The 27,712-nt window shown below is 41.6% G+C and overlaps 1 protein-coding gene across 1 annotated transcript; it reads right to left on the bottom strand.

The window, feature by feature from the left end:
• Window positions 1-26,563, bottom strand: cyp27a2 (cytochrome P450 family 27 subfamily A member 2). The gene is made up of 10 exons (XM_084050701.1): window positions 26,242-26,563; window positions 24,030-24,220; window positions 22,377-22,576; window positions 20,847-21,044; window positions 17,975-18,138; window positions 14,556-14,722; window positions 9,197-9,278; window positions 4,368-4,580; window positions 3,440-3,578; window positions 1-2,352 (listed from the first exon to the last, which is right to left on the bottom strand). Exons 1-9 carry the CDS (start codon window positions 26,539-26,541, stop codon window positions 3,462-3,464), a joined length of 1,632 nt encoding a protein of 543 aa, XP_083906827.1. The 5' UTR covers window positions 26,542-26,563; the 3' UTR covers window positions 1-2,352; window positions 3,440-3,461.
• Window positions 26,564-27,712: the final 1,149 nt, after the last annotated feature.

Raw genomic sequence — 27,712 nt, 5'->3', positions numbered from 1 at the left:
TTGTGAAGTTGCCAGTCATGGTGACCCCGATAAAAGAGTAGGCTTATAGGTAATAGGTTTATATTATACTGTATATAATAGCTTTCATAAATTCATAAACAAAACGTCATATTTTCCTAGGCAGTCATACATAAATGTAAAGAGTCTTTTACACACACATACTATGGTACATCCTCCAAAAGGCCCTATGCTGATTTTGCATTATGTTTTCGGGTTCAGATTTTAAAACTACAGTGGATTAAAAACATGGCAGGCTAATAAGCAACACACCTGCTGCATTGGAAATAAATATGGGGTGTGTTACGGCACGGCGCGGTGACACATGACATACGCTTCAGAAATGTCAACGGTTCACTTCTATTCTATGGAAGCGAGGGCCGGTAGAGCATCCGGTTGCAGCGTTTTGACGCAATGCTTGCAGCGCGTCTGAAGCGTGGAGTTCAACATCGATGATCTTTGACCGGGGTGTCAACCAGTGGCGTATCCACTGTAGAGGCAGGGCAGGCGGTCGCCTGCCCAACTAAGATCTCGCCTCCCCTAGAAAACCCAAATAACCCGAAAATGTGTCATTGCGTGCTTAATGTCCTCAAAGTTACGCATCCAACAAGCTTTGAACTGAGCAGTTTGGACCTTCCTTTCCAGAGATAATGGCCAAAACATCTTGAAAACGGCCACTTTCGCCGGTTTTCGATCGCCGATTTTCAATTGAGTTGAAATTTCTTTTTTGGGGGTAATAGTGGGGGTGCAAAAAAGAAATCTCGCCTGCCCTAAATGTAATTCCTGGGGACGCCACTGGTGTCAACCATTATAAAAGAAGCGCCATGGTTAGTAGACATTTTGCTTGTTGTTTTCTTTCATTGAAGCAAACACTCCAACATAAGTCTACACACCAGAAAAACATCACTGCCATCCATGTGACACCTCGGCCTGTGTTGGCTACTACACCGCTTTCTGACGCAGATGTTTGACCATGCCCTTGGATTCATGTGTGCCCAGAGCCATGGGTGTGTGCCAATGTGCAAGCATAGACAGTAGTAGTCAACCTAAATCTAATCATCTATTAGCTGCAGCTGTGTTGTTTCCGTCACAGTGTACTATAGACCATATTCACACAGCAGCCATTTGGGAATTTAACGTTGAAAATGCCACCCCGTTGCTGTGGCAACTGGGGTGGCATTTGGTTGACTTAATGGCAATATGGCCGCCGTGTGAATATGGTCTATAACAGTGGTTTTCAACCCTTTTCATATCGAGGTCCATTATTTATTCGCCATTTGAGCCACGGGCCACCGTTTGATGAGATTTAGACTCTCAGACCCAAAACTTAGAATATTTTGTTGTCGTTGGATACGATTTTGTCCACAATTCCATCCATGCCGTATTGATGTTGGTACCATTGGGAGAGATAACAGGCAAACGTTGATCAAAATAACAATTCTTCTACGTTCTCTAATTGTGTAGAGTTCTTGTAAATTAAATAATGCAGATGTTTAACAATAATTTAACTCTTGAGAGCGTAAAATGCATTTCACGCTCTCAAGAGTTAAAGATCTATACCTACAGTAATGAGGGTCCATTTGGTTAACAACTCTCCATCATTTAGCTGGGGACCACCTGGAACCCCCTCAGGGACCACTGGGGGTCCCCGGACCACTGGTTGAGAACCACTGTACTATAAGGTCAGTCTCATACAGCCAGTCATGTTTTTACCCTTCTGAAGTTTTCAAACTGCCAACAAAATCAGCCTATGGTTTCATGACGGTTGTTTGATGGTTGATATCAGGTGGAATGTATACTGTGAGTCAGGCTCAACCAGAGCGTTCATTTAACTTATGAACACATGAGTTAAAAACTGATAAATAAATCAACACTGAGCATTTTACTGTGTAGTGCAGCTGGCTACCTGACGAAGTGTTCATTAAAGGGATAGTTCACCCAATCGATTAGTCACCCAATGGAGACTTGAATTCATGGATATTTTCTAGTTTTTGTCAATTTTAAGCCAATAATTTAATGACCAGCGGACCGGTAGGCAGCGATTCCGGTATAGGAGACACAAAGGAGACTCTTTGTGTCTCCTACCGGAACCGCTGCCGGTTATGAAATTATTGGCTTAGGAATGCGAGCAAAACAACCAAAAAAAGTGTCTGTGGGGTGACTAATCGATAGGAAAAAGTCATTTTGGGGGTGAACTATCCCTTTAAATAAACACATTTTACAGTGCAGGGGTAGTTTTCTCGTGAACCTCTTCGGTTGGGTTGGCGACAACCAGTTGATTTCATTTGATTTTCTAAAACAAATACCCTTCATGTCATCTTGTTCTACAGGTTTCGACAGCTGATGGAGCAGAGCCTGCAAAAGTATAGAATGTGAAATGAAATGTATTACTCTCATGACGCGACAAGTTCAGAAACTTCACAGAAAATGTTTGGCAAAAAAAATAATTCCTGGTACACCACACTTTCGAGTTTCCTTTTACACAAAAGAGATGTCAATCCTACTATAATTCTAGTAACCTCTGTCTGTAGTGGTGAGTAGGTGAGTACGTGAGTACGTGAAGCTACCCGGTTCTCCTCAGTGGCTGGACCAATTGCTCTGATTTTGCACACAGCCATTGACCATTACCATCTGAACTTAACTGTGAAGCCCGTTTTTCAATTTCATCAAATCTCAGCTTCTTATTAGCGCTTTTGTGTCAAAGAATGTCGCCATGGTTACGGGGCTGCCCAGCTATGGGACGAACTTCCTCCCGGGTTGCCAGATCATGTGCGCATATCCCCCCACGGATGCGTCGACCGGGTATGGTCTAGTTTTCAATAATTTGGTCAATTTATATAATTAATGTCCTATGTGTGCAATCACCAAGAGATGTGCAAAAAGATTTAACCTGCAATCTGTACGTTTTGTGTCCTACACAAGATTCAAACCCGGGTCGCTCACGTGAGAGATCAAACATGTACCGTTCAACCAAGACAAAATCCTCACGTGGTCTGAGGGGATATTGCTCTTAGGACCAAGTCCTAATGTGCGATTGGTGAAACAGTGCGAAAGGAGCCCCCCCCCCCACACACACAAGCGCTGATTCCTAAACAATTAACACAATATGTGGATGTTTTAGAAGCCTAATATCGTTCCTGCTGGTATACATACTGCCAACCAGATCGAGGCTTTAACCTTTGCTTGTATATGAAATATCCGAGACCAATATGATTTTATGGAAGAAGCTTCTAAACATTTTTGCTAGTTTGACCACTTCAAATAATATAATCTTAAATTGATAACCGAAAATAGCCTTTCTGAGCTTGTAGATCAGCTACTGTATTTTCGCTGCACAACATGCTTCCATAGAAGACATGCTGGCTTCTGTGGAATCCAAATGACTGAAATCAGCAGTTGCGAATGAGAACTTTTATCCATGGATAACGTGGACTATAGTTACCATGTGTTGTTGGTTGACTGGTTCATCCTCTGGGCATAAAGCGCAGGTTGATGGGTTGTGCTGGGATGAGCAGGGTCCTGGTCTTGGCCTCTACACTAGGGGCGCCCTCCTCTGGATGAACCTCGTAGTGCTGCATCAGCTGAAGAAGAAGAAGAAGAAGAATTGTCTGGAAGTGCTGGAAGTGATGTCACTATTGCTACTTATGTGGAGCATAGATATAGAAACCTAGATACGTCATTGGCCTAGTGGCAGCGGTGGCCTAGTGGTTAGAGGGGCGGCCTTGATACCGGAAGGTCCCTAGTTCGATTCCCCAATTCATCACATCAATCATGAATCACCGCTGAATAGCCCTTGAGCAAGGCTTCCATGCAGGGTCCGGCTGGAAACAAGCTTCGTGCTTAGTCCGACACCCTGGGTAAACAACAAACTTTGCTTTGCTTTGCCTCTGCAGTTCGTTGGAGCGACCTGTATCGCGGTCGCCATTTTAGAGGAGGCAAGCTACCGTTCAAAGTGACTACTGGCCAATCACAGCGCGCCGACTACTGACCAATCACAGCGCGTTGACTACTGGCCAATCACAGCGTGTCTAACTGACTTTTGCTGTGCGGCTGCCTCTTACGAAAAGACCCGCCCCCCCACCTGCCTCTGATTGGCCTACCGAACGCCCCCCCCCCCTTCTGTGACGCACGCGGACAAGCTTGCCTCCTCTTAAATGGCGCCCGAGATACCAATGCCTCAGAGCCCGAAGAAGGCGTCTACCGTTATATGTCTATGACGTGGAGCACTTGAGAAAAACTGCCTGCTTATGTACAAGGCTGTTAGTTACCCTTGTTGCTTACACTATCTCTATAAAACAGCAAAACAGTCTCTGTCTGCCTGCCTGCCTGTCTGTCTGTCTATTTTCTCTCCATCCCTGTCAGCCACTCACCCTGGAGAGGGCAAAGTACATCTCCATCTCGGCCACCCTCTTGCCCACGCAGGCGCGCACGCCGACCCCGAAGGGGATGAAGCTGTAGGGGTGGTGCCGGAAGCCACTACCGGGCCCCCCGCCGCGGAGCCAGCGCTCCGGGACGAAGCTCTCGGCGTCGGGGAACTCCTCCTCGTCGTGACTGGCTGCGTAGTGGCACAGATGGAACTGCGTCTGAGTGTGTTCATAGGAGACAAGAGCAGCAGTGTTGATTTCGTTGACTAAAACTAACGACAAAAATGTTCATCGACTGCCTTTTTTCACTGACGAAAACAAAATAAACTAGAAAAAGTGCACAAGTCTCCGCCAGCAGACTTGTGTTGGGAATGTTGGGAATGTTCTACTTCTTATGTTCTAATTCTTACAAAAATAGAACATGTTACTGTGTCATAGTAACATGACACAAGTGTCCTATCCGTCCTGTCTGTATAAGTGTCCTATCCGTCCTGTCTGTATAAGTGTCCTATCCGTCCTGTCTGTATAAGTGTCCTATCCGTCCTGTCTGTATAAGTGTCCTATCCGTCCTGTCTGTATAAGTGTCCTATCCGTCCTGTCTATGTAAGTGTCCTATGTAAGTGTCCTATCTGTCCTGTCTGTGTAAGTGTCCTATCCAATTGTTACAGTATCCGCCATTTCTCAGCCATTTCGTGATTATTCCTGTCTTACCTCACTTTGAAAGAGGCAAAGACTCTTTCTAGCCAATCAGATCACACTATTTCACCGTATTGTCACGTGTCACGTGAGGCTTGACCAATGTTAGCTTGACATGTGGAAAGTGAAAACAATGTCTCCTGGCGGAGACAAAAATCACACCCTGTGTGAAGAGAGTGGTGCCTTTGATGAGCCCCGTATTGATGTTGTCATCAATGTTTGTTTATTGGACATACGGACATACACACGGACACACAGACAAAGTCAGATATAGGAGTGGTTGGCACCACTCAAAAATGAATAAAAACTAAGCTATGATGACTAAAACTATGACTACAACAATGACTATGTTAGTGAGGGACTAGTGGAGAAGAGATCCATTAGAACTAAAAGACAAGTCATTTTATGTTCGCTTACGCTCGGGTGTTGCGCTCTGAAAATAGCAGATCTACAAGCTCACAACGCGTCGCGGTGCGACGCGTTGTGAGCTTGCAGATCGGCTATTTTCAGCATGCAACCAAGTGTAAAATCAGCCTTTGCGCCGCCATCAAGGCCCCACCAGAATACATTTTAGTCGACTGAATCAACTGTAGATTTAGTCGACTAAAATCTTATGTTTAGTCAACTAAAACTAGACTAACAGTAAAACATTTCAGGTGACTAAAATATGACTAAAAGTAATTTAAAAAAATTGCTGTCAAAATCAACACTGCAGAGCAGGGTTGGGCAACATTGATGATGGAGAGGGCCACTATATTTCCACACTCACTCCAGAGGGCAACATTGCATATACTGTCGGGCCACTCTATGGCACACAAAAGTAGCAAAAACAGCAGATCTGCAAGTTCAAAACTGCGATGCGTTTTGAGCTTGTAGATCTGCTATTTTTGCTATTTTTGAATTGGAATCCTGAAAAGTAACATTTTTATTTCATTTCACATGCATTTAGTTATACTGTTTACAGTTTAGGCATTTAGCAGACTGAGACGCTCTTAATCCAGAGCGATTTACAGTAAGCAAGAACACATTATGTTGGCTGAGGTTATACTTACAGTATGTTAACTTTATGAACTTAAATACAAATACATAAAAAAGACAATAGAATTGTAATACTAGTCAAGCTACTAATATAGACTGAAGTAATTAAAGCGGGTCATGTGTGCACGTTTGGAATTGTAACAGCTGAAATCAATAATATATCAGTATTCCGATATTAACCTGCGGGCAGCATTGAGTGAAGGTGGGGGCCGCATGTGGCCCCCGGGCCACCAGTTGCCCATGTATGAGACAGAGGGAAGGGGACGAGGAGGAGTCGGGCGATAGAGTGAAGTCAAGAGAGAGAAGTAGACAGGGACAGAAATGTATGGTAAATAGAGGAGTAGTGTCACTATTGTGAAACTTCCCTCAGCGCAAGTTTACATAGAGTTGCGGCAAAAATACCAGAGTGATAATAGTCTGACAACACAGAAGTATGCAGTGGCCGTCCGTCCAGCAAAAGCTAAGGTATGGCAAGGTTAGGGTTGCCAACTCCCGGAGATTAAAATAAGGGACACCTATCCTGGGCGTGCGGCGAAGTTGCGCGACCGAATTTTGTTTTGGGCGGTCAAACTAGAGTTCTCAACGGGCCTGAAAATTAAGGCTCGGCCCTAACTGGGCCCGACTGGGCCGGCCCGAGGCTCGGCCCGAACCCGACTATTACCATCATGTTAGGCCCGAAAGCCCGAAAAAACCAGAGGGGGAAAAAAATAAGATTTTTTTTTCCTGTTCTGAATGTGTATTTATCTATTATTATTATTTTAAAAAAATCATTAAAAAATATATATATATATATTTTTTTTTTCATGGAGCCCGAGGCCCGGCTCGGCCCGACTAATTAGCATACTTTTGAGGCCCGGCTCGGCCCGAAAATGTCGGGTCGGGTCGGGCCCGGTCGGGTTCGGGTAGAATTTGAGAACTCTAGGTCAAACCCCCCAAAACCCCCGAAATGCATTGAAAACTATCTATTATAAGAACTATAACACAATACAAACACAGTGGTCTTACACCTGCATTAGGCTACTATTCATGATTTTATTTGTTTTATTTTTTATTTTCTGGGCATGGCAAGGTACACATACCTTGCCATGCCCAATTGGCTCTATGCACAGCAGCCATATTTGTGAATGAATTGGGCCCCTTCCTTACTTCCTTCGCAGGTGTTACCAATGATAGTAATTAAGGCTCTGTTCCATTTAGTGTGGCATAGTGGTTGTCTTATTTTCAAGGACCCCCATAACTCTGAGAGTGTACAAATGGAACCAAATGGACCCAAATGGACCCTTACGGTTACACACCCACCATAAGGGGCCATTTGGGAACCAAAATGGAGTGTTTCTAGTGAGCCAACATGCACAATATCAGCACCCTGACCAGAATGGAACAGAGCCCTTCATTAGTATCATTGGTGACACCTGTGAAGGAAGTAAGAAGAGGCCCAATTTCTTTCCAATATGGCTGCTGTGCATAGAGCCTATTGACGCCCCTGGAAGAATGTCTACTTAATTGCATTGCGATTTATGTTTGTCCTTTCAGCGGTTCAACTTTTTTTGTTTTGTTAGTTTTTTTACTCAAAGTTTTCACAATGATGTATATAAATGTCTGCTGTAATGTGTAGATAGATGTCTGCTGTTCCGTCTGTGATTCTGTGGTCCTGTGTCAGCCGTAAGACCAGAACCTTGTCACAACACCATTTCAGTGTGTTTGTTTTTTATCAGGTTCCATGGGGAGGGCCATGTCTGTGCAGGCTTTTTCATTCCAGCCAAACAACACCAGAGGATTTCACAGCCCCTGTCAACGTAGAAGTACTCTGTTACAAGTAAAAGTCCGGAATTCAAAATGTACTTGAGTAAAAGTACAAAAGTATTGGTATCAAATGTACTTAAAGTACCAAAAGTAGAAGTACTAAAATGTTAAAAAAATAGCAGATCTACAAGCTCAAAACGCGACGTGTTGTGAGCTTGTAGATCTGCTATTTCCAAATAGCCCAGGTATAAAATAGGGCTAAAGTGGTTAATGTATGTTTTATAATATAATAATTTATATCTGCAAAGTAACTAGTAACTAAAGTTTTCAAATAATTGTAGAGGAGTAAAAGTACAATATTTGCCACTGAGATGTACTGGAGTAGTAGTAAAAGTATAGACAATTGGAAATACTCCAGTAAGGTAAAAAAAAAGCACCTCAAAATTGTACTTCAGTACAGTACTTGAGTAAATGTACTTGGTTACTTTACACCACTGTCCATCAGTCCCACAACAACATCTGAATTTCCTCATTTCCGAGAATCTGAGAGTTTGCTCTGACCTGACACGTGACACAAAGGTTCATTGGTCTGTTCTCAAAGTAGGGTCCGGGGACCCCCGGGGGTCCTTGGGGAGGTTCCAGGGGGTCCCCGTGCAGCAAAATGTGTTAATATAGCGTCGCAATCATTTTTAACCCACTTTAACCTCTTATACTTTGGCTATTCAAAAATAGCAGATCTACAAGCTCGGATCTGCTATTTTTTCGAAAAATCTTGAACATTAGTGAACATTTTTGAATATTTTTTAAGCAAACATTTTAACACAAATCTTTGCTTCTGGGGGGGTCGCTGGCATAACAGATTTTCAGATGGGGGGGTCCGCGGCCAAATAGGTATCAATTTGGGGGTCCCTGGCATGGAAAAAGTCCTTTTGTGGCTCCCTTCCCGGGCTTTCTCCCCTGTCAATGGACCGCAGACCCTTGCCCTAGTAGGGCTGGTAACATTCCTCAGAAATGATATTCGAATATTGGTCTTAACCCATTAAGACCTGGAACTGTGTCATTTTTAGATTTGAGCTAAAAAGCATTATTTTACACTTTAGGCTATTCAAAAATAGCAGATATACAAGCTCGTAGCGCGGCACCGAGTGCCGCGGTACGAGCTTGTAGATCTGCTATTTTTGAAAAATCGTGAAAATGTGTGCAAGTCTTTGAATATATATATTTTTAAAGCGAACATTTTTAACTCAAATCTTTGCTTCAAAATTGGCAGATATTCGAATATATTTGAATATTGTTATTATTATTTGTTTTAATTATGTTTATTTGACAGGGTCCAGGGACAATGAAAGTACACATACCTTCTTTGGGAACCAGTAGTCGTCCACAACCACTTCATCGTCCACTGTCAGGCGGCCATTTCCAGGAACCACGGGATACAAGCTGGATGGAATATATGACAGAGATAGTGTTTTACCAGACAGCCAAAGCTCCAACGTCAGAGATTCTGTCATTATGTCCTAATGGACACGGTGGTGGAAAAAGTACTCAAATGTTTTTACTATAGTAAAAGTATCAATACTGCAATGTAGAAGCACTCTGTTACAAGTAAAAGTCCGGAATTAAAAATGTACTTGAGTAAAAGTACAAAAGTATTGATATAAAAATTTGCTTAAAATAACAAAAGTAAAAGTACTTTAATGTTTGAAAATAGTCGATCTACAAGCTCACAACGCATAGCATCACGGTGCGTTTTGAGCTTGTATATCTGCTAGGTATAAAATAGGGCTAAATAGCCTAGGTATAAAATAGGGCTAAAGTGGTTAATGTATGTGAAAATCTTTGAATATATATATATTTTTTAAGCAAACATTTTAGCACAAATCTTTGCTTCTGGGGGTCCCTGGCACAAACATATTTTCAGATGGGGGTCCGCGGCCAAATATATATCAATCATACACAGAAAATGAGACAATCCACAAAACGACATGTGAATACGTGTACTGTATTTGTATGAATCTGTGAATCTGTGTGTGTGTGTGAGTGCACGCGCATGTGTCGATAGAATTTTGTGTGTAAGTTCACACCCATGTGTCTGCATCTGTGTTTTTAGGCTTGAACAAACCTATTCAAAATCTAAGCATATTGCCTGTTCCGTCCACATCATGTTTCCTGGTATGCAAAAAGAACAACAACAGTGAAATCTGATTTGGAGATCAGAACAGTCCTGCAGGTTCTTGCATTGTGTGTGTGTGTGTGTGTGTGTGTGTGTGTGTGTGTGTGTGTGTGTGTGTGTGTGTGTGTGTGTGTGTGTGTGTGTGTGTGTGTGTGTGTGTGTGTGTGTGTGTGTGTGTGTGTGTGTGTATGTGTGTGCATGTGTGTGTGTGTGTGTGTGTGTGTGTGTGTGTGTGTGTGTGTGTGCGAGCGAGCGCGTGTGCGTGCGTGTGTGCGTGTGTGTCAGTGGTGTAAAGTAACTAAGTACATTTACTCAAGTACTGTACTTGAGTAAATGTTACTCAAGTACAATTTTCAGTTCTTTTACTTTTACACCACTACATCTCAGAGGCAAATATTGTACTTTTACTCGACTAAAATTATTTAAAAAAAATTAAGTTACTACTTACTTTGCAGATATAAATTATTAGATAATAAAACATACATTAACCTCTTTAGCCCTATTTTATACCCAGGCAATTTGAAAATAGCCGATCTACAAGCTCACAACGCAACGCGTTGTGAGCTTGCAGATCGGCTATTTTCAAACATTTTAGTACTTTTGCTTTTGGTACTTTAAGTATATTTTGATGCCAATACTTTTGTACTTTTACTCAAGTAACATTTCGAACACAGGCCTTTTACTTGTAACAGAGTATTTTTATATTGTGGTATTGCTACTATTTCTTAAGTAAAATATCTGAGTACGGTACTTCTTCCACCACTGGTGTGTGTGTGTGTGTGTGTGTGTGTGTGTGTGTGTGTGTGTGTGTGTGTGTGTGTGTGTGTGTGTGTGTGTGTGTGTGTGTGTGTGTGTGTGTGTGTGTGTGTGTGTGTGTGTGAGACTGTGTGTGACAGTGTGTGTGTGTGTGTGTGTGTGTGTGTGTGTGTGTGTGTGTGTGTGTGTGTGTGTGTGTGTGTTACAAACATTGTGTAATGAAATCTCATAAAGCCAAAGACAGCCCACGTGTTTCTCTACATTTCCTCTGTTTTGAGAACATGGAGCATTTTATACTGCTCTATAAAACTAAACCTCCCGTGTAAAAAGGAATGTGTGCATTTCCTCACACTATCCTCGTCCTCGCATAACCCATGCACACATCTCACGCGCACACGCACACACACACACACACACACACACACACACACACACACACACACACACACACACACACACACACACACACACACACACACACACACACACTAAAGCTTTCAAATAACTGTAGTGAAGTAAAAGTACAATATTTGCCTCTGAGATGTAGTGGAGTAGAGTCAAAATTGTACTTAAGTACAGTACTTGAGTAAATGTACTTAGTTACTTTACACCACTGCCACAAACTTCCTGTGAAAAAAAAAAGAAGGAATGTGTGCATTTCCGCACTATCCTCGTCCTCACATGACCCTGTCCCGCACGAAGCCCTCAAACTGTTCCCCCTCCCATCCTGCCCGAACCTTATCAGTCACAATCACAATTACTTTGTCATGCTCTCTGAGGAGATTTCCTCGCAAGTCACAACCAAATCTACTGTCAGTGGTGTAAAGTAACTAAGTACATTTACTCAAGTGCTGTACTTAAGTAGAATTTTGAGGTACTTTTTACTTTCCACTACAATTATTTGAAAACTTTAGTTGCTACTTTGCAGAATAGATATGAATTATTAAACAATTATTTGAAACAATAGGATCTATGCACAGCAGCCATATTGGAAAGAAATTGGGCCTCTTCTTACTTCCTTCACAGATGTTACCAATAATACTAACGACGGCTCTGTTCCATTCTGCTCAAGCAGAGTCAGGGGGCTGATATTGTGCATGTTGGCCCACTGGAAACACCAGTGGGTCTCAAAGTGTGGTCCAGGGACCCTCATTGGTTCCTTGAGGGGGTTCCACATGGCCCCTTGCGGGCGAGTAACTCTGAGAGTGTACAAATGGAACCAAATGGACCCTTACGGGTCCATTTGGTTCCATTTGTACACTCTGAGAGTTATGGGGTCGTTGAAATTAAAAAGGTTTGAGAACCACTGCGCTACACTAAATGGAACAGAGCCTTCATTAGAATCATTGTTAACACCTGTGAAGGAAGTAAGGAGGAGGCCCAATTTCTTTCCAATATGACTGCTGTGCATATAGGCTATTGACACTGAAAGCAGGACCATTGACAATACAGAGCTGCAAGACGCACATTGGAGCAATAGGACCTTGTTATGTAACATTACATTGAGACATCAGACCTGGACTTAATTCCAGACACAACCACAGACCCGCAGCTTAATAGTTTTGAAACCGGCACAACGTCTGTTGAGCTCAAGAGCAAGTAGCCGTGTTACTCATTAGGTAAATGATCTGGAAATTACAATTAACTCTTAAACTGCCAGGGTCTTTCAAAAATAGGTTGCCACCTCTGCGCATGTTTCCAGGTAAAACATAGGTAACATGTTATTTTTTTCTCCGTTTATTTTTTAACATTGAAGTGAATGGAGCAGCAACTTTTTGGAAAATGTTATCTCCTGGTTCTTTGTGAAGAACCGAAAAACGGAATAACCCAAAAAATAAAGAATAATTTTAGATTTTTTTTTATTTTGTTTTTGATTTTTAAACAAAAAAAACGTTTATAAACGGCAGTATAAGAGTTAAATGCAGGTAATTAGTCATCTGCAACTGACTACATTTTAAATATGATCTTCCCAACCCTGCAAGTAGCTATGATGGACTGAGTGCAAAATATGAATTGTGGGTTTATATGAGTGCAAACAATGACTATTTACCTCTGTCACGAAGAAGAACACTGACCACGATTGTTTCCAATTAGCAGTGGTGTAAAGTAACTAAGTACATTTACTTAAGTACTGTACTTAAGTACACTTTTGAGAATGTTTTACTTTACTTGAGTATTTCCAATTTCCAATACTTTTACTTCTACTCCACCACCTCTCAGAGGCAACTATTGTACTTTTACTCCACTACAATTATCTAAAAAAAATGTACTTACTAGTTAGTTTGTAGATTTTGATTACTATTACAAAACATTCATTATCCACTTCATTCTTATATACATTTCGGCCATTTGAAAATAGCAGATCTACAAGCTCGCGACGCATTGTGAGCTTGTAGATCTGCTATTTTCAAAAGATTTTTATACATTTCTTTTTTTAATGAGACATTCTGCATAATGAGTACTTTTTACTTTTGCGCTCTAAGGACATTTTGATACCAATACCTTTGTACTTTTACTCAACTACATTTTGAATTCCCAACTTTTACTTGTAACAGATCAGTATTTCTTCCTTGCGGTATTGATACTTTTACTTGAAGTAAAAAATATGAGTACTTTTTCCCACCACTGGACAGAGCAATAGAGGAAGTGAAAAATAATCAGGCTAATCACCGTAATCTGTGTCTGTAATACTGTAGCTCATGTGCAAATACAGTAGGCCAAAGCTTGCAGGGCAGATAACAGATCATCAAAAGGCATGACGACAGTCACGGTTGTAAACAGGCTAGCAGACAGTGAGATAATCCTGGCACACATACACACACACACACACACACACACACACACACACTTTGACCAGAAACGGCAGCTATAAGGCCACCAATGGCGTAAAGTAACTAAGTACATTTACTCAAGTACTGTAGTTTGACTACAATTCTGAGGTATTTTTTTTACTTTAGTGGAGTATTTCCAAATGTCAATACATTTACTTCTACTCCACTACATCTCAGAGGCAAATATATTGTACTTTTACTCCACTATAATCGTTTGAAAACTTTAGCTACTAGTTACTTTGCAGAGTCAAGATTCATGAGCTTAACTCATTAACTGCCAATGATGTGTTTGACGTGTTTTGGTGCCTTCAGTGTTCACGCTAGATGGCGCTCTTCGCCAACCTATGAGTGATCCTATGACTTACGGAGAAGAGTATACCCGGAAATAACGTGATCACAACAAACCCAGGCCCGTCCGATCTAATGTTAAAGGATATAGAAAAAAAAAGATTCTCTGCTTTCTTGTTTTTTCCTGCGTTTTTGGCAAGAACAAGCTGCATTCAACAGCCAATAACTAAAAAACGGAGGGTCGCGGTGACACAACCGCTCATTGGTCGAACAGCCAATGAGCAAAGTGCATTCAACAGTGTGTCGTTTGTCACAGCCTGCGGAGTGTGTGTTTATAGTGTGCGTGCGTGCATGTGTGGGCCTTGTCAACGGGCAATGGCGGCACGGTGACATCGCCCCAGTGCCGCACTGTGAGCTTGTATGTCTGCTTTGTATTTCATTTTTTGGGAAAAAAACCTTGAAAGTGTGAGAACTACTGACTTAGAAGGCATTTGTAGAATCGGCCTCAGGTCTTAATGGGTTAAATGCGTGAAAGAGAGGGTCGCACTTTGAGAAGCACAAAGGACACACGTTGTTTCTATAGGCGTGGAATGCATCTTGACAATTAGACGAGTTATTACTACGCAGGAACTATTTTTTTTGCGTATAGGCGGTGGTGGTCGGTCTCACCGTAGCGTCTCCTTTATCACGGCCTTCATGTACGGCATCCTGGCCAGGTCTTCCGGCGTGGGCTCCCGTCTCCCGGGACACACGGCCTGAATCTCCCCGTGGAGGGCCGCCTGGGCCCGGGCGTCCCTGGACAGGTGGTAGAGCGTCCAGGACAGCGTGTTAGATGTCTGGGGGGGGCGAAGACAGAAAGGAAAGAACGGAGGCAACGGCAGGGAGGTGGATAGAAGGAGGGAGGAAGGGCAAGGCGGGGAAGAGAAGTCAAAGAAGGGCGAGGGAAGGAGAGGGACGAGGGAGGCAGACAGCAGGGAGATGGAGAGAGAGGGTTGAAAAACAGTTACTGTATGTGAGGCACTCTCGGCCTCTTAACCACAAAAACCTAAATATACTTAATTGACCAGGGTTAGCCGGGTCAGGGTTGCCAGATCTGCTTATTATAATTTCCCCGCAATATTTTATTTGAAAATAGCCGATCTAGTCGCTTCTTTTTGGGCTGGTTTATCTAGACCTGGTTGCTTGTTTCTCTCACAGAATCTGGCAACGCTGGTTAGGGTACCCCAGGTTTCTATACTTGGTCCACTCCTTTTTTCTTTCTACACCGAAGATACAGTACAGTATAATGTCACACGTTTGGGAGCTTGTAGATCTGCTATTTTTGCCAAATGTTTGGCCCAGAATAGGGACCCTCGGGTTCATGTGGTTCAAGGACCAAACCACCATCCATACAAGTCATTGTCTATTCACAGAATCAGCCATATATATCACACCTTGTTTGGCGTATGTAAACACTAACGTGGATGTTAAAAGACCATGTTGGCTAAACATCATTGTGCTGTTCGCTCAGCTACACCAAAAACAATTACTGTATATTTAGCATGTTGGATTACCTATCTCGAGCAAGTTACACAAGTCCTTGCAAGTTGAAGTTTAATTTCAAATACTGATGATTGAAAGGTTCACACACGCGCACACGCAAACACACACATTGTGGAGTGTATTGGAGAATACATGGTAACATGCACCACAGCTAAACCTAGACCACACCAGGGAATGCAGCCCGACTGGCCAAGTATGTCATTATAAGTCTGTGTGCACACAAACGTATGCCCTCAAGAAACAACAAATCAACTACACAACGTAGAAGAGAGAGCCCCGTTTGTGCTCTGCAACTGTTGTAAGCTGTAAAGCCATTGGGAAATGCATTGTAAAAGCATGTCTATACTTCCACAAGTCATTTAGCTGAGCACCGAGTCTCGTATTCTCACTCCCATCTAGAACTTATACTAGTGAGCAGTTTGTGGATTCCAGGACAGTTGGACAGGACAGGCTGTTGCAGGGATAAAACTCAACATTTAATTGTTTCCTTTACTTTACTTGTTTCCAATGTTCACAACCATATTGTGTTCAGAATCAGCTAGGAATGTGTAATGCTAAGTAAAACATTTGAGTACTTTTTTCCACCACTGCAGACAGGTTGCTGCAGGCAGAGTAGTGAAAGGTTAGAAACGTCAGGCATTCTGAAGAGTCATTCGAAAACCAGAACCACTGCTAGTATATACCTGCCAAGTGTGTCTCTCCTGCCCCCCTGCCAAGAACTACAACCTGCCCTTTGTAATGGATATTTTAGAATGCCAAAGGAAATCGCATGCTGCGTTCAGGATTTGAGGCATTTTGTTCAAAACGAACCAATCCTGCAAACTTTGGCAGGTGTGTGTTTATGACGAGGAGCACCCACGGGATCGGTATCTACGACATCATGTGTGTGTGTTGTGCCTTGGGATATTTAGCTATGCACACTTCTCTGCATGCCTTCTATGCATGTACTTGTATATATATGTATATGTATATGTTTTGCTTTGCTTTATTATTATTATTGTTTATTATTTTCTTGTTTTTCTTCTCTAAACGTTTTCTTTTTTCCTTTTTTTTGCTGTCTTCCTCCGGGTTTTTAATCTTTATTTTTAAACCTATTCTGTGAAGCACATTGAACTGCACTTGATGTATGAAACGTGCTATATAAATAAACTTTGATTGATTGATTGATTGATTCTCTGGGGCATGAGATGATCTGTTTTTTGTTTTTTTATTTTTTTTGCGTGGAAGGAACACGTTATTCCAACCAGTTCCCTTCCCCTCCATCAGGCGCCCCGGCTGACCAGGGGGCATGAGATGATCTGTTTACTGGGTTGTAAAAAGAACAGGAGCACTCAAAACATGTGGAGGAGAGGATAAAAAGCTAATATGCAGATTATTATATAAAGCGCGAGAACTGAACCCGATCACTCCCTGATGAAGACCATGACACTTGTGTGACGGCATAAAGTCCACCTACCACACAGATGGACTTTTGGTCAAATTGACCTTTTTTTCCTGCGTTATCATTGGCCACTGTCTCCCCTCGGGACTCCACACACGTCCTAACACCTTCTTCCCCAGGCAGCGGGGATACCATAGTCTTCCCACTCACATCTCACAGGTATGCTACGCTTCATTTGGCTTAGAGACAGAAAACTAAATCTGATATATAACTTCAGTTACACGTATTAACTTTTCAAAAAACAAAAAATACAAACATATACCACACACTGTAGGCCTACAGTAGTAGTCACTACAACACTCACTTCTACAGTACAGTACTGTATGTCACAGGAGCAATCCATATGAATTCACCACAGCGTTCCGCCAGTTTTCTGAACAAACATATGTTGCTACCAGTGGTGTAAAGTAACTAAGTACATTTACTCAAGTACTGTACTTAAATACACTTTTGAGGAATTTTTACTTTACTGGAGTATTTCCAATTTGCAGTACTTTTACTTCTACTCAGGGGCAAATGTTGTACTTTTACTCTACTACAATTTTTTGAAAACTTTAGTTACCAGTTACTTTGTAGATTTTGATTATTATTACAAAACATACAGTAACCACTTCAACCCACATTTCGGCCATTTGAAAATAGCTGATCTACAAGCTCGATCTACAAGCTCACAATGCGTCGCTTCGTGGCGCATTGTGAGCTTGTAGATCGGCATTCCTGTACAGTAGGCTACCCTTTGATTGTTTGCTATTCTGAAGGAAATGTGTTCAAACGCAACAGATTATTGAGAAACCATTACGCACGCTGCATGCATTCAATGCTCAAATGGTAATAGGTAATTCATGTATTTGTGCAAGACGACCCAGCGGGGAGAACATGCAAACTCCACACAGAGAGACCCTTTCGCCAACCCCACCTAGGGGTTGCCCATACCCCCCCACCTAGGGTATGGGCGCTGATGAGGAGAGAAGAGAACACGCCCAGGGTTGCCAGATCTGCTTATCATAATTTCCCCGCAAGATTGTATTTGAAAACAGCCGATCTCTAGATCTGCTCCCCCGATCTGCCCCCCCCCCCCCCCCCCCCCACACTGCTGATTTCTTACCGTGTCGACTCCGCCCAGCAGGAGCTCAGTGAGGCTGGTGTAGACCTCGGGCAGGGAGATCTTGTCCGAGGACAGCAGGTAGGTGAGGTACATGCCCTCTGCCGGCCGGCCCTGCCGCACCTGGGCCTCGATCTCTGCCAACCGCTTGTTGATGAGGCGGTTGGCTGCCCCCCAAAAACGCAAAGAGAAGTCCATGAGTAGATTCATACACAGGTGCAGATAAACATTTGTACGCATGCGCGCGCACTAGGGCTGTCAAACGAATATTCGATATTTGAATATTATCTGAATATTGGGATAATATGCATATTCGAATATGAAAATTAATATTTCAATATTTTACAAAATATATATTTTTTAAAACGTTTGGCATTTGGCCGCCGACCCCCATCTCAAAATATGTTGTTCAAGGGACCCCCAGAAGTAAAGATTTGAGTTAAAAATGTTCGCTTTAAAAGAAAATATGTTGCTAAAATATTTGAAAATAGCAGATCTACAAGCTCACAACCCGTCGCGATGCGACGCGTTGTGAGCTTGTAGATCGGCTATTTTCAAATGGCCTACGTATAATATAGGGCTAAAGTGGTTAATGTGTGTTTTATAATGTAATAATTTATATCTGCAAAGCAACTAAAGTTTTCAAATAAATGTAGTGGAGTAAAAGTACAATATGTTCCTCTGAGACGTAGTGGAGTAGAAGTAAAAGTATTGGAAATACTCAAGTAAAGTACAAATACCTCAAAATTGTACTTAAGTACAGTACTTGAGTAAATATACTTAGTGACTTTACACAATTGACAATGAGACAGCACTTTATGACATCGTGTTTATCTTGACAATGAAAGTTGTTGCTTATCAACGACAGAGATAAAGTGAGGGTCAGTTTCCATAACGTAATGTAATTAATTGGGAGCGTCAGCCTGTTTATAAGATAAGATAAACGTTTGCTTATCCCCAGAGGGAAATCCAGGAGTCGTAGCAGCAACAGCAGTGAGAATGAAGCAAGAGTCAAGAACGAAACTAAATACTGAGCTGCTGGCCCTTGATATCTGCACTGTTAGTGAACATACAGCTTATTAATAAATAACATGTACAGTGAATATGAACATACAGTTTATCAATAAATATAATGTACAGTGAATTTATGAATTAATATACATCTATCGCCAAAACATACATGAATGAATATGAGTCTATCAACGATATCATTTGAAATGAATGACTACAGACTATCCACAATGTTGCAAAATAAGCAAAATCATAATGTTGGATCAAATCCGATGAAAGCTTATTCGTAAATCGTCATCATCGCCATCATGGGACAAAACCACTGCAATGAATTGTAATCCCCTATTCCCCGTAGGCAAAATCTGCAGAAATGCAGACTTGATGTACGGAAAGTGTACGGAAAGTGTGTATAATAGTGTTGATTTTGACAGCAAATTTTGATTGAATTTTAGTCATATTTTTTTGAATAAAATTCCATTTAGTTTTAGTCATATTTTAGTTATCTGAAATGTTTTAGTTTTTGTCTAGTTTTAGTCGAATAAATATAAGATTATAGTAGACTAAATCTACAGTTGATTTAATCGACTAAAATGTATTTTGGCGGTGCCTTGATGGCGTCCTAATGGCTGATTTCACACTTGGTTGCATGCTGAAAATAGAGCGCAACCAAACATAAAATAACTTGTTTTTTAGTTCTACTGGATCATTTCAGTCTAGTTTTTATTTGATGACAAAATTGTCAATATATTTAGTCTTAGTTTTAGTCATCGTAGCTTAGTTTTTATATAGTTTATATTTCGTTTGAGTTTTCGTCAGTGAATAAAGGTATTTTTCTTCATAGTTTTAGTCGACGAAATCAACACTGGTGTATAAAAAGGTCTCAAAGTCTGCCAAAAGAGCCCTCTCATGCACTTGACGATTTGACATTGGGACAGCCCTAGGCTATCGTGGATTTAGCAGGAATTGCGTCTCAAAGTCCATGTGTGTGTGTGTGTGTACACTGGAATTGGGCCACCGACTCTGGAGCAGCATGTCCTCGGCTGGCCTGTAGATCAAATTCCAGCACGCAGCGCAGACTACGCCCCGCCGGCCTGAGGAATCTCAGACGAGCTACAGTAACGTTACTGTATCATTACCAAAATAACTTAACCCATTGAGACCGGGAAAGCATCTGTCATTTTAGATTTTAACCAACTTTAACCATTATCTTATACTTTGTCTATATTTAAAAAAAATAGCACATATACAAGCTCATAGCGCGGCAAAATGTATTTTTAAAGCGGAACATTTGTAACTCAAATCTTTGCTTCTGGGGGTCCCTGGAACAACATATTTCAAGATGGGGGTCAAATACATATACTTTTGGGGGTCCTAGACATGAAAAAGTTTGAGAACCACTGATATTATTGCAACATAAGTTTAAAAAAAATAAAACTGAAGACATTTGTATAATCCCCAGAAGCAAAGATTTGATGTAAAAATGTTCAAATGTTTTTATATATATATATACATATATATATATATATATATATATATATATATATATATATATATATATATATATATATATATATATATATATTCAAAGATTTGCACACATTTTCACGATTTTTCAAAAATAGCAGATCTACAAATTCAAACTGCTGATTGGCTGAAGGGGAACGAACTGCTGATTGGCTGAAGGGGAAAGAACTGCTGATTGGCTGAAGGGGTTGTCAGTCAACGGTATTACTCCCGCCCAGCTCCAGCCCACAGCCAAGAAATTGCCCATACAGGTCTACAGGCCAGAGCAATTCCTGAAATCAAATGCAAATGAGATTTCCGGAAGGGGGGGGGGGGGTTTACCAGGCTAGCTCTTACCTACCTACGCCGTAGAGGTCGTCCCAGGCCTGGACGAAGCGGTCCCAGTAGGGCAGGAAGGCGCGGGTCCAGCGGGGCATGAACAGAACGGTCTCGGACAGCGTCATCATGGAGTTGACGGCGGAGATGAAGCGCAGCGTGTCCTCCGGGATCTCCTCCAGGAGACAGCCCAGACGCGTCTCGAACAGGATGGACGAGATCCCTGTGTGAGCAAAGAGTGGTGGGGAAAAAAAGTGTACTCAAATGTTTTACCTAAGTAAAAGTATCGACACTGCAAATGTAGAGGTACTCTGTTACTTACAAGTTAAGAGTCCGGGAATTCAAAATGTACTTGAGTAAAAGTACAAATGTATTGGTATCAAAATGTACTTAATAGTACCAAAAGTAGAAAGTACTCATCATGCAGAAATGTCCCATTTCACACGTTTTCAAATGTATAAAAATCTTTTGAAAATAGCCAATCTACAAGCTCACAATGCGTTGCGATGCGACGCATTGTGAGCTTGTAGATCGGCTATTTTCAAATGACCAAAATGTATAGGGCTGAAGTGGTTTTGTAATCAAAGTCTACAAAGTAACTAGTAACTAAAGTTGTCAAATTATTGAAGTGGAGTAAAAGTACAATATTTGCCTTTGAGATGTAGTGGAGTAGAAGTAAAAGTATTGAAATTTGGAAACACTCAAGTAACGTGAAAATGTGTACTTAAGTACAGTACTTGAGTAAATGTACTTTCCACCAAGCGAGCAAGGACACAAAAGCAAACCCACGGTGGGTTCCAAGGTCAGTGCATGTCAATGCTTGGCGGGGTAACCGAAACGCTCGCCCCAAAAACACACTCTGCCCCATTTCGCCCCCCCCCCCCCCCTTCCCCTCTTGTATTCTTGTATTAGTTTTACTGCAGTTTAGGTTATAATGAAACTATAAAAATTAAAAATATAACAATAATAATAAATAATATTATATAATAAATATGTATATAAATATATATTAGCCTACTTTTTACTGTCAATGATATTAGCATTAAGACCCTATTTAACCCTCAATGGTTAATTTCTTAAAAATAGAGGCTATTGTAAAAAGATTTACGGGTTCAGACAGAAGTGACATCGATCGGACTACAAAATAACATCAGACCCATTAAGACCGGGGACGCGTCTGTGTCCTTTTAGATTTCTTTAGCTATTCAAAAATAGCAGATATACAAGCTCATAGCGCGGCACCGAGTGCCGCGCTATGAGCTTGTAGATCTGCTATTTTTGAAAAATCGCGAAAAAATATTTTTAATATATTTTTTAAATATATTTTTATATATTATATATTATATATTTTTCAAAAAACGTTTTGGATTTAGAAAACGTTTTTAGAATCGGCCTCAGGTCTTAATGGGTTAAAAACCGAATTGGCATACTCTGCTATTGCATCCCTGCTATTGCATTGTTCTCAAGCCAGCATGGTTGAAATGTCTCTGACCAACTGAGATTGAAATGACCTAACGTAGTTTGTGTCGTTTCGTTTTAGGACCCGATTACCCACCTTCGAACCCAAATCTGTAGAGCTCGGCGGGCAGGTCCGAGATGGTGGCCTGGTCCGGGCTGCGCAGGCGGAGCACCTCGATGCGCTGGAGCAGGTCACCGACCACCTGGTGGATGACGGGCGCGTAGGCCGACACCTCGCGTAGCTTCAGCATCTTGGGGTTCAGGGCGCTACGCATGCGGTACCACTCTGGACCGGTGCTGAATGGGGGAGGGACGGTGGGAATGTCAGTGTTGATTTCGTCGACTAAAACTATGACGATTTTTTTTTGTCGACTACCTTTTTTCACTGACGAAAACTAAATAAAAACGAAATAAAAACTAAGCTTTGATGACTAAAACTGAGACTAAATGTATTGACATTTTCGTCAACAAATAAAAACTAGACTAAAGTGTTAGGGAGGGACTAATGGAGACGAGATCCAGTAGATCTAAAAGCCAAGTCATTTTATGTTTGGTTGCACTCGGGTGTTGCGCTCTGAAAATACTGCCCTGCCAAGGTAAAGTGCAGTAACTACGTTTTTGGACACACCGACTTATTTGTGTATCCCAAAGGTCAAATTAGCCTTTGTGATTTTGGGGCATAAACAATTGCCTCAAGAACTTTTTTCAGTGATTTTTCTTTTCGTAGTTACTGCACTTTACCTTGGCAGGGCAGAATAGCCGATCTACAAGCTCACAACGCGTCGCACTGCGACGCGTTGTGAGCTTGTAGATCGTCTATTTTCAGCGTGCAACCAAGTGTAAAATCAGCCATTACGACGCCATCAAGGCACCGCCAAAATATATTTGAGTCGACTAAATCAACTGTAGATTTAGTCGACTTTAATCTTGATGATATTTAGTCAACTAAAACTAGACAAAAACTACAACAATTCAGATGACTAAAATATGATTAAAACTAAATGGAATTTTATTCAAAAAACTGACTAAAGCTAAATCAAAATTTGCTGTCAAAATCAACACTGGGTGGGATGGTGGTAGACGGTTGGATTAAAGACGTTGTGGGGAAAGAAGGGGAACAGGTAAATAAGAAATGCTTAGTGCATGGTTCTATAGCGCCTTTTATCCAAAGCGATTTGCAACGTGCATTTCATTGAATCGGCCTCAGGTCTAAATGGGTCTACCCATTCAATCCGAGAAACGCAGTGTCATTTTAAGATTTCTTTGGCTGTTCAAAAATAGCAGATCTACAAGCTCATGCGCTATGAGCTTGTAGATCTGCTATTTTCAGAAAAAAAACATGAAAATGTATGCAAATCTTTGAATGTATATGTTTTAAAGCAGACATCATCATCCTATAATTCTACAAAGCTCTGTCTGTGCGTCTGTCTGTGCCCAATCTCTTCTGCCCGGTTCTCTCGGCTTTCCCCAAATGTCAGCTGTTTAATAGCGTTTTTGACAAATCAGTAGCGCGGCACTTGGTGCCGCTACAAGCTTGTAGATCTGCTATTTTTTGAACAGCCCAAAGAAATCACACCCAACAGCAGAGGAAGCTATGCAAGGCCTGCTCATTGGGTGCAATTAGGAGCTGAGTGTCTTGCTCAAGGACACTCTGACATGCGGCCAAGGAGGAATCGGCGATCAAACCGAGACCCTTTCGGATTCCAAGACGGCCGCTTTGACTGCTTTTAAAGCCAACCCACTCACTCACTCCACATGGAGGCCGTAGGCTTGTCCCCTCAGGTCGCGGTACTCCCTCCAGTGAGGGAGGTCGGTGCGGACAGGATAGCGGCCCTCCTGTCTGATCACCTGGGCTATGAGCTCCGGAGAGGCCACGTTGATCACCTCCAGCGAGCCGAACTTGGATCGCCAAATGGGCCCGTATATGCGCTTGTGGTCGATCTGTAAATGAATAAAAAATACAAATAAACGTTAAGCCATTAAGACCTGGAACGCATCTGTGTCGTATCTTTTTGAATTTGAGCTAAAAAAAAAAGCATTATTTTACACTTTTAGCAGATATACAAGCTCATCTATTTTTGAGAAATCGTATAAATTTGTGCAAATATTAGGTTTTTTTTTTTTCAAGCAAGCATTTGTAACGCGAATCTTTGCTTCTGGGGGTCCCTGGAACTAAATATTTTGAGATGGGGGGTCCTTGGCCAAATACATATACATTTTGGGGTCCTTGAAATGAAAAAGTTTGAAACCCACTGACATAGTAACACGTTTTTTTCAAAAAGAAAAACAGTTTTTAGAAGACATTCTAAAAAAATAAATTTTGTAGAATCGGCCTCAGGTCTTAAAGGGTTAATATCGAATGTATCAAATGAATGTAAAATGAGTAAAACAAGAGTTTGGGACAGGTAAGGAATGTGGCCCCCTCATGGGGGAGGTGTGGTCCAATGCAGAGGAAATGCAGTAGCTCTATTAATTCCAGCCAAGCTCCACAATAGTTTAAATTTGAACCCGCAGCGTTTCTCTGGAGCACTTTAGTTCTCAAACGTTTTCATGTCAAGGACCCCCAAATGATGTGTATTTGGCGGCGGACCCGCATCTGAAAAAGATTGATTTGTTGTGCCAGGGACCCTCAGAAGAGGAGATTCGTGTTAAAAGTGCATCTCAAACGAGATCTGTTCTGCTGCAACTCCATATTGCTGCTGCTGGTGTTTGAAAGGATACCGGATTGGTGGGCACTACTAGGGATATCTGGGCACCTCTGGGTAAAATTGGATATTTCGTCCAAAAAGTTTTTTTTTAAAGATTAAAAAGGTCTTAAGTAATGTAAAGCAGTGGTTCTCAAACTTTTTCATGTCAAGGACCCCAAAATTGACACTTATTAGCCCACGGACAACCATTTAAAAAGAATGAAATGCCAGGGCCCCCCCATACGAGAAGATTTTTACAGCTCTAGCAGTGATTCTCAACCATTTTAATTTCAAGGACCCCCAGTTTTGACATGCATTAGAGGCTACAGACCCCAATTTAATGGCATTTCTATCTCTGGGACCCCAATTTATATCGTAGAATCGATGCTAATGTAACTCTGAGAGTGTACAAATGGAACCAAATGGACCCGTTAGGGTCCATTTGGTTCCATTTGTACACTCTCAGAGTTACAGACCCATAAGGGTCAATTTGGTTCCTAATCTATCATTTAGCTGGGGACCCCCAGGAACTCCCTCAAGTACCCCTGGGGGTCCCCGGACCCCACTTTGAGAACCAATGATGTAATGTATACATGATGTGAACATGTCATGCACGTTCTTGTCATTCAACTTCTTGTTTATGCCCCAAAATGACTGGACAATGGACATACAGGTTTTGTAGCAATTTGTAGCAATTGTAGAAATATTATTAGACCTTAAATGTCGAATGTTTAAGCATGTTTGTTATCGTGTATACTTTTTTACTGGCAAAAAAAAAAGTCAAAATATTTTTTTATTTTTTTTACATTTTGGAAAAAAATAACAAATGTAACACTGAAGTGCCTAAACCCTCCCTCCGGAAATCTCATTTCCATTTGATCAAATGGAAATGAGATTTCCGGACGGAGGGTTTACCAGGCTATGAAGTGCCCACTCTTACTTGTGCCCACCAGTGGTGGAAAGTATCTAAGTACTGTACATGTACTCAAGTACCGTACTTAAGTACAATTCTGAGGTAATTCCAATAATTGTAGTGGAGTAGAAGTAAAAGTATTGAAAATTGGAAAGTAAAAAAAATACAAAAAAAAATGTCCTTGAGTAAATGTACTTAGTTACTTTAGCAGGTAAAGGGGGCCTAAAAATATATATTTTTTTAAAGAAAAGCAATCATAGGGGGGCCTACAGTGAATCTTTGTCCCCAGGGCCCAGAATTTGGTGCTACGCCCCTGGGACACACACACAACACTAAAGAAAACGTATATAAAGTGACATTACTTGCATGTAGTGGGTCCTGTTGGCGTATCCTTTCACAAACAACCCATACAGAGTGGTGGCCACACTTGGTCCTGGAAGGTCGCTGATGCTTTTATATTTCCCCTGGATCGAAGTGCTGGTGGAGGTGGTGCTGGTGGTAGCAGCAGCAGCAGCAGTGTCGGTGGTCGCTGCCTGTCCATTGAGGTGTCGGCATGGAGACAGCCGGTGGTCCAGCAGCAGCTCCGGGGGGGTCCTGGAGGACCTGCGGCCCCCGCGGAGGGCTGTGATCAGCGGCCTGAGCGCCGGGGTCGTTGTCGCCATGGTGCGCGTCGCGCGTCAAGACGAGCGCGTTTGGAAGAAGGGAGAGCGCTGGTTGTTTTGTAAAAAAAACAAAAAAAGAGTCACGGGGACGCCCATTCATCACGCCCATTATTAGCCCTGAAACATGTTCAACTTGCGCAACTTGTTCCTGTTTTTCATTTATTTATGTTTTCATTTACAACCCGTTCATGTACATAAACGTTCAGATTTCAAATATAAAGTGCTGACCCCACAGCCACGGATGTAACAAGTTGAACCGTTTGGGTCTAAGTACCCGTATTTTCCGTATTGTTCAATAAAAAGCATTTTAATCTGATTGGTGGCCATTTTTTCAAATTTCCTTCATATGCTTTCTACTACGCGACCCTATCGGTTAGAAGGTGTATTGCATTCTGATATCGTTCAACTCTATGAAAAAATGGCCGCCGATCGGATTAAAATGCTTTTTATTGAACAATACGAAAGATATGGGTACTTAGATTTAAGCGTTTCAACGTGTCACATTTGTGGCCGTAGGGTCAACACTTTATATTTGAAATTTGAACGTTTATGTAGATGTACGGGTTGTAAATGGAGAAATGTCCAAATCAGGAACAAGTTGCGCTATGATTCAGGGATCACGTTTCAGGGCTGGAGACGCCCATTTATCACGCCCATGTGTCGTTCCGTGCAGAAAATATGGCTAAAGTGGTTAATGTGTGTTTTATAAAATAATAATGTATATCTGCAAAGTAACTAGTAACTAAAGTTTTCAAAGAATTGTAGTGGAGTAAAAGTGCAACATTTGCCTCTGAGATAGGCTAGTGGAGTAGGCTACAAGTAAAATGTCCTCTTCTTTTTTCAAATAGCGAAAATAGGCTAATTCAAAATGTTGAACAAATATTTAAAATAGGGCTTAAGTGGCTAAATTGCCAATTGCCTATAATGACATTTTGGAGGCAAAATAAACAAACTAAACTATAGCCGCAAATTGGACATCATTTTATAAACAAAGATCTCGTGCTCTAAGGCTGCCATCTAGTGGCGGTAGTGCGTCTGTGAACATACATTAGGTCTACTGGGTGGGAAAACATAATTTTACATAAACAAGGCTAAGGTCTTTTGCTAAGGTTTTTCTTGCTGAAGTTAAAAGATGATTCAGAATGAATTAATTAAGTGTATGTATTGGTCA

The sequence above is a fragment of the Gymnoscopelus microlampas genome (genome assembly GCF_963454915.1).
Source record: "Gymnoscopelus microlampas genome assembly, chromosome: 24".
NCBI classification, from domain to species: Eukaryota; Metazoa; Chordata; class Actinopteri; order Myctophiformes; family Myctophidae; genus Gymnoscopelus; species Gymnoscopelus microlampas.
Note: the sequence above shows the minus strand (reverse complement) of the source record. Positions and strands in the feature narration are given on the sequence as shown.

What these genes read in the sequence shown, in the direction of transcription:
- cyp27a2 (XM_084050701.1), bottom strand. Translation starts at nt 26,541, where the DNA reads ATGGCGACAACGACCCCGGCGCTCAGGCCGCTGATCACAGCCCTCCGC. An exon ending in GCCTACGGCCTCCATGTGGA is followed by an intron (nt 22,577 to 24,029) that starts GTGAGTGAGTGG and finishes TCCCCCATTCAG; the next exon opens with CACCGGTCCAGAGTGGTACC. An exon ending in TGTACTTTGCCCTCTCCAGG is followed by an intron (nt 3,579 to 4,367) that starts GTGAGTGGCTGA and finishes CTTCTTCTTCAG; the next exon opens with CTGATGCAGCACTACGAGGT.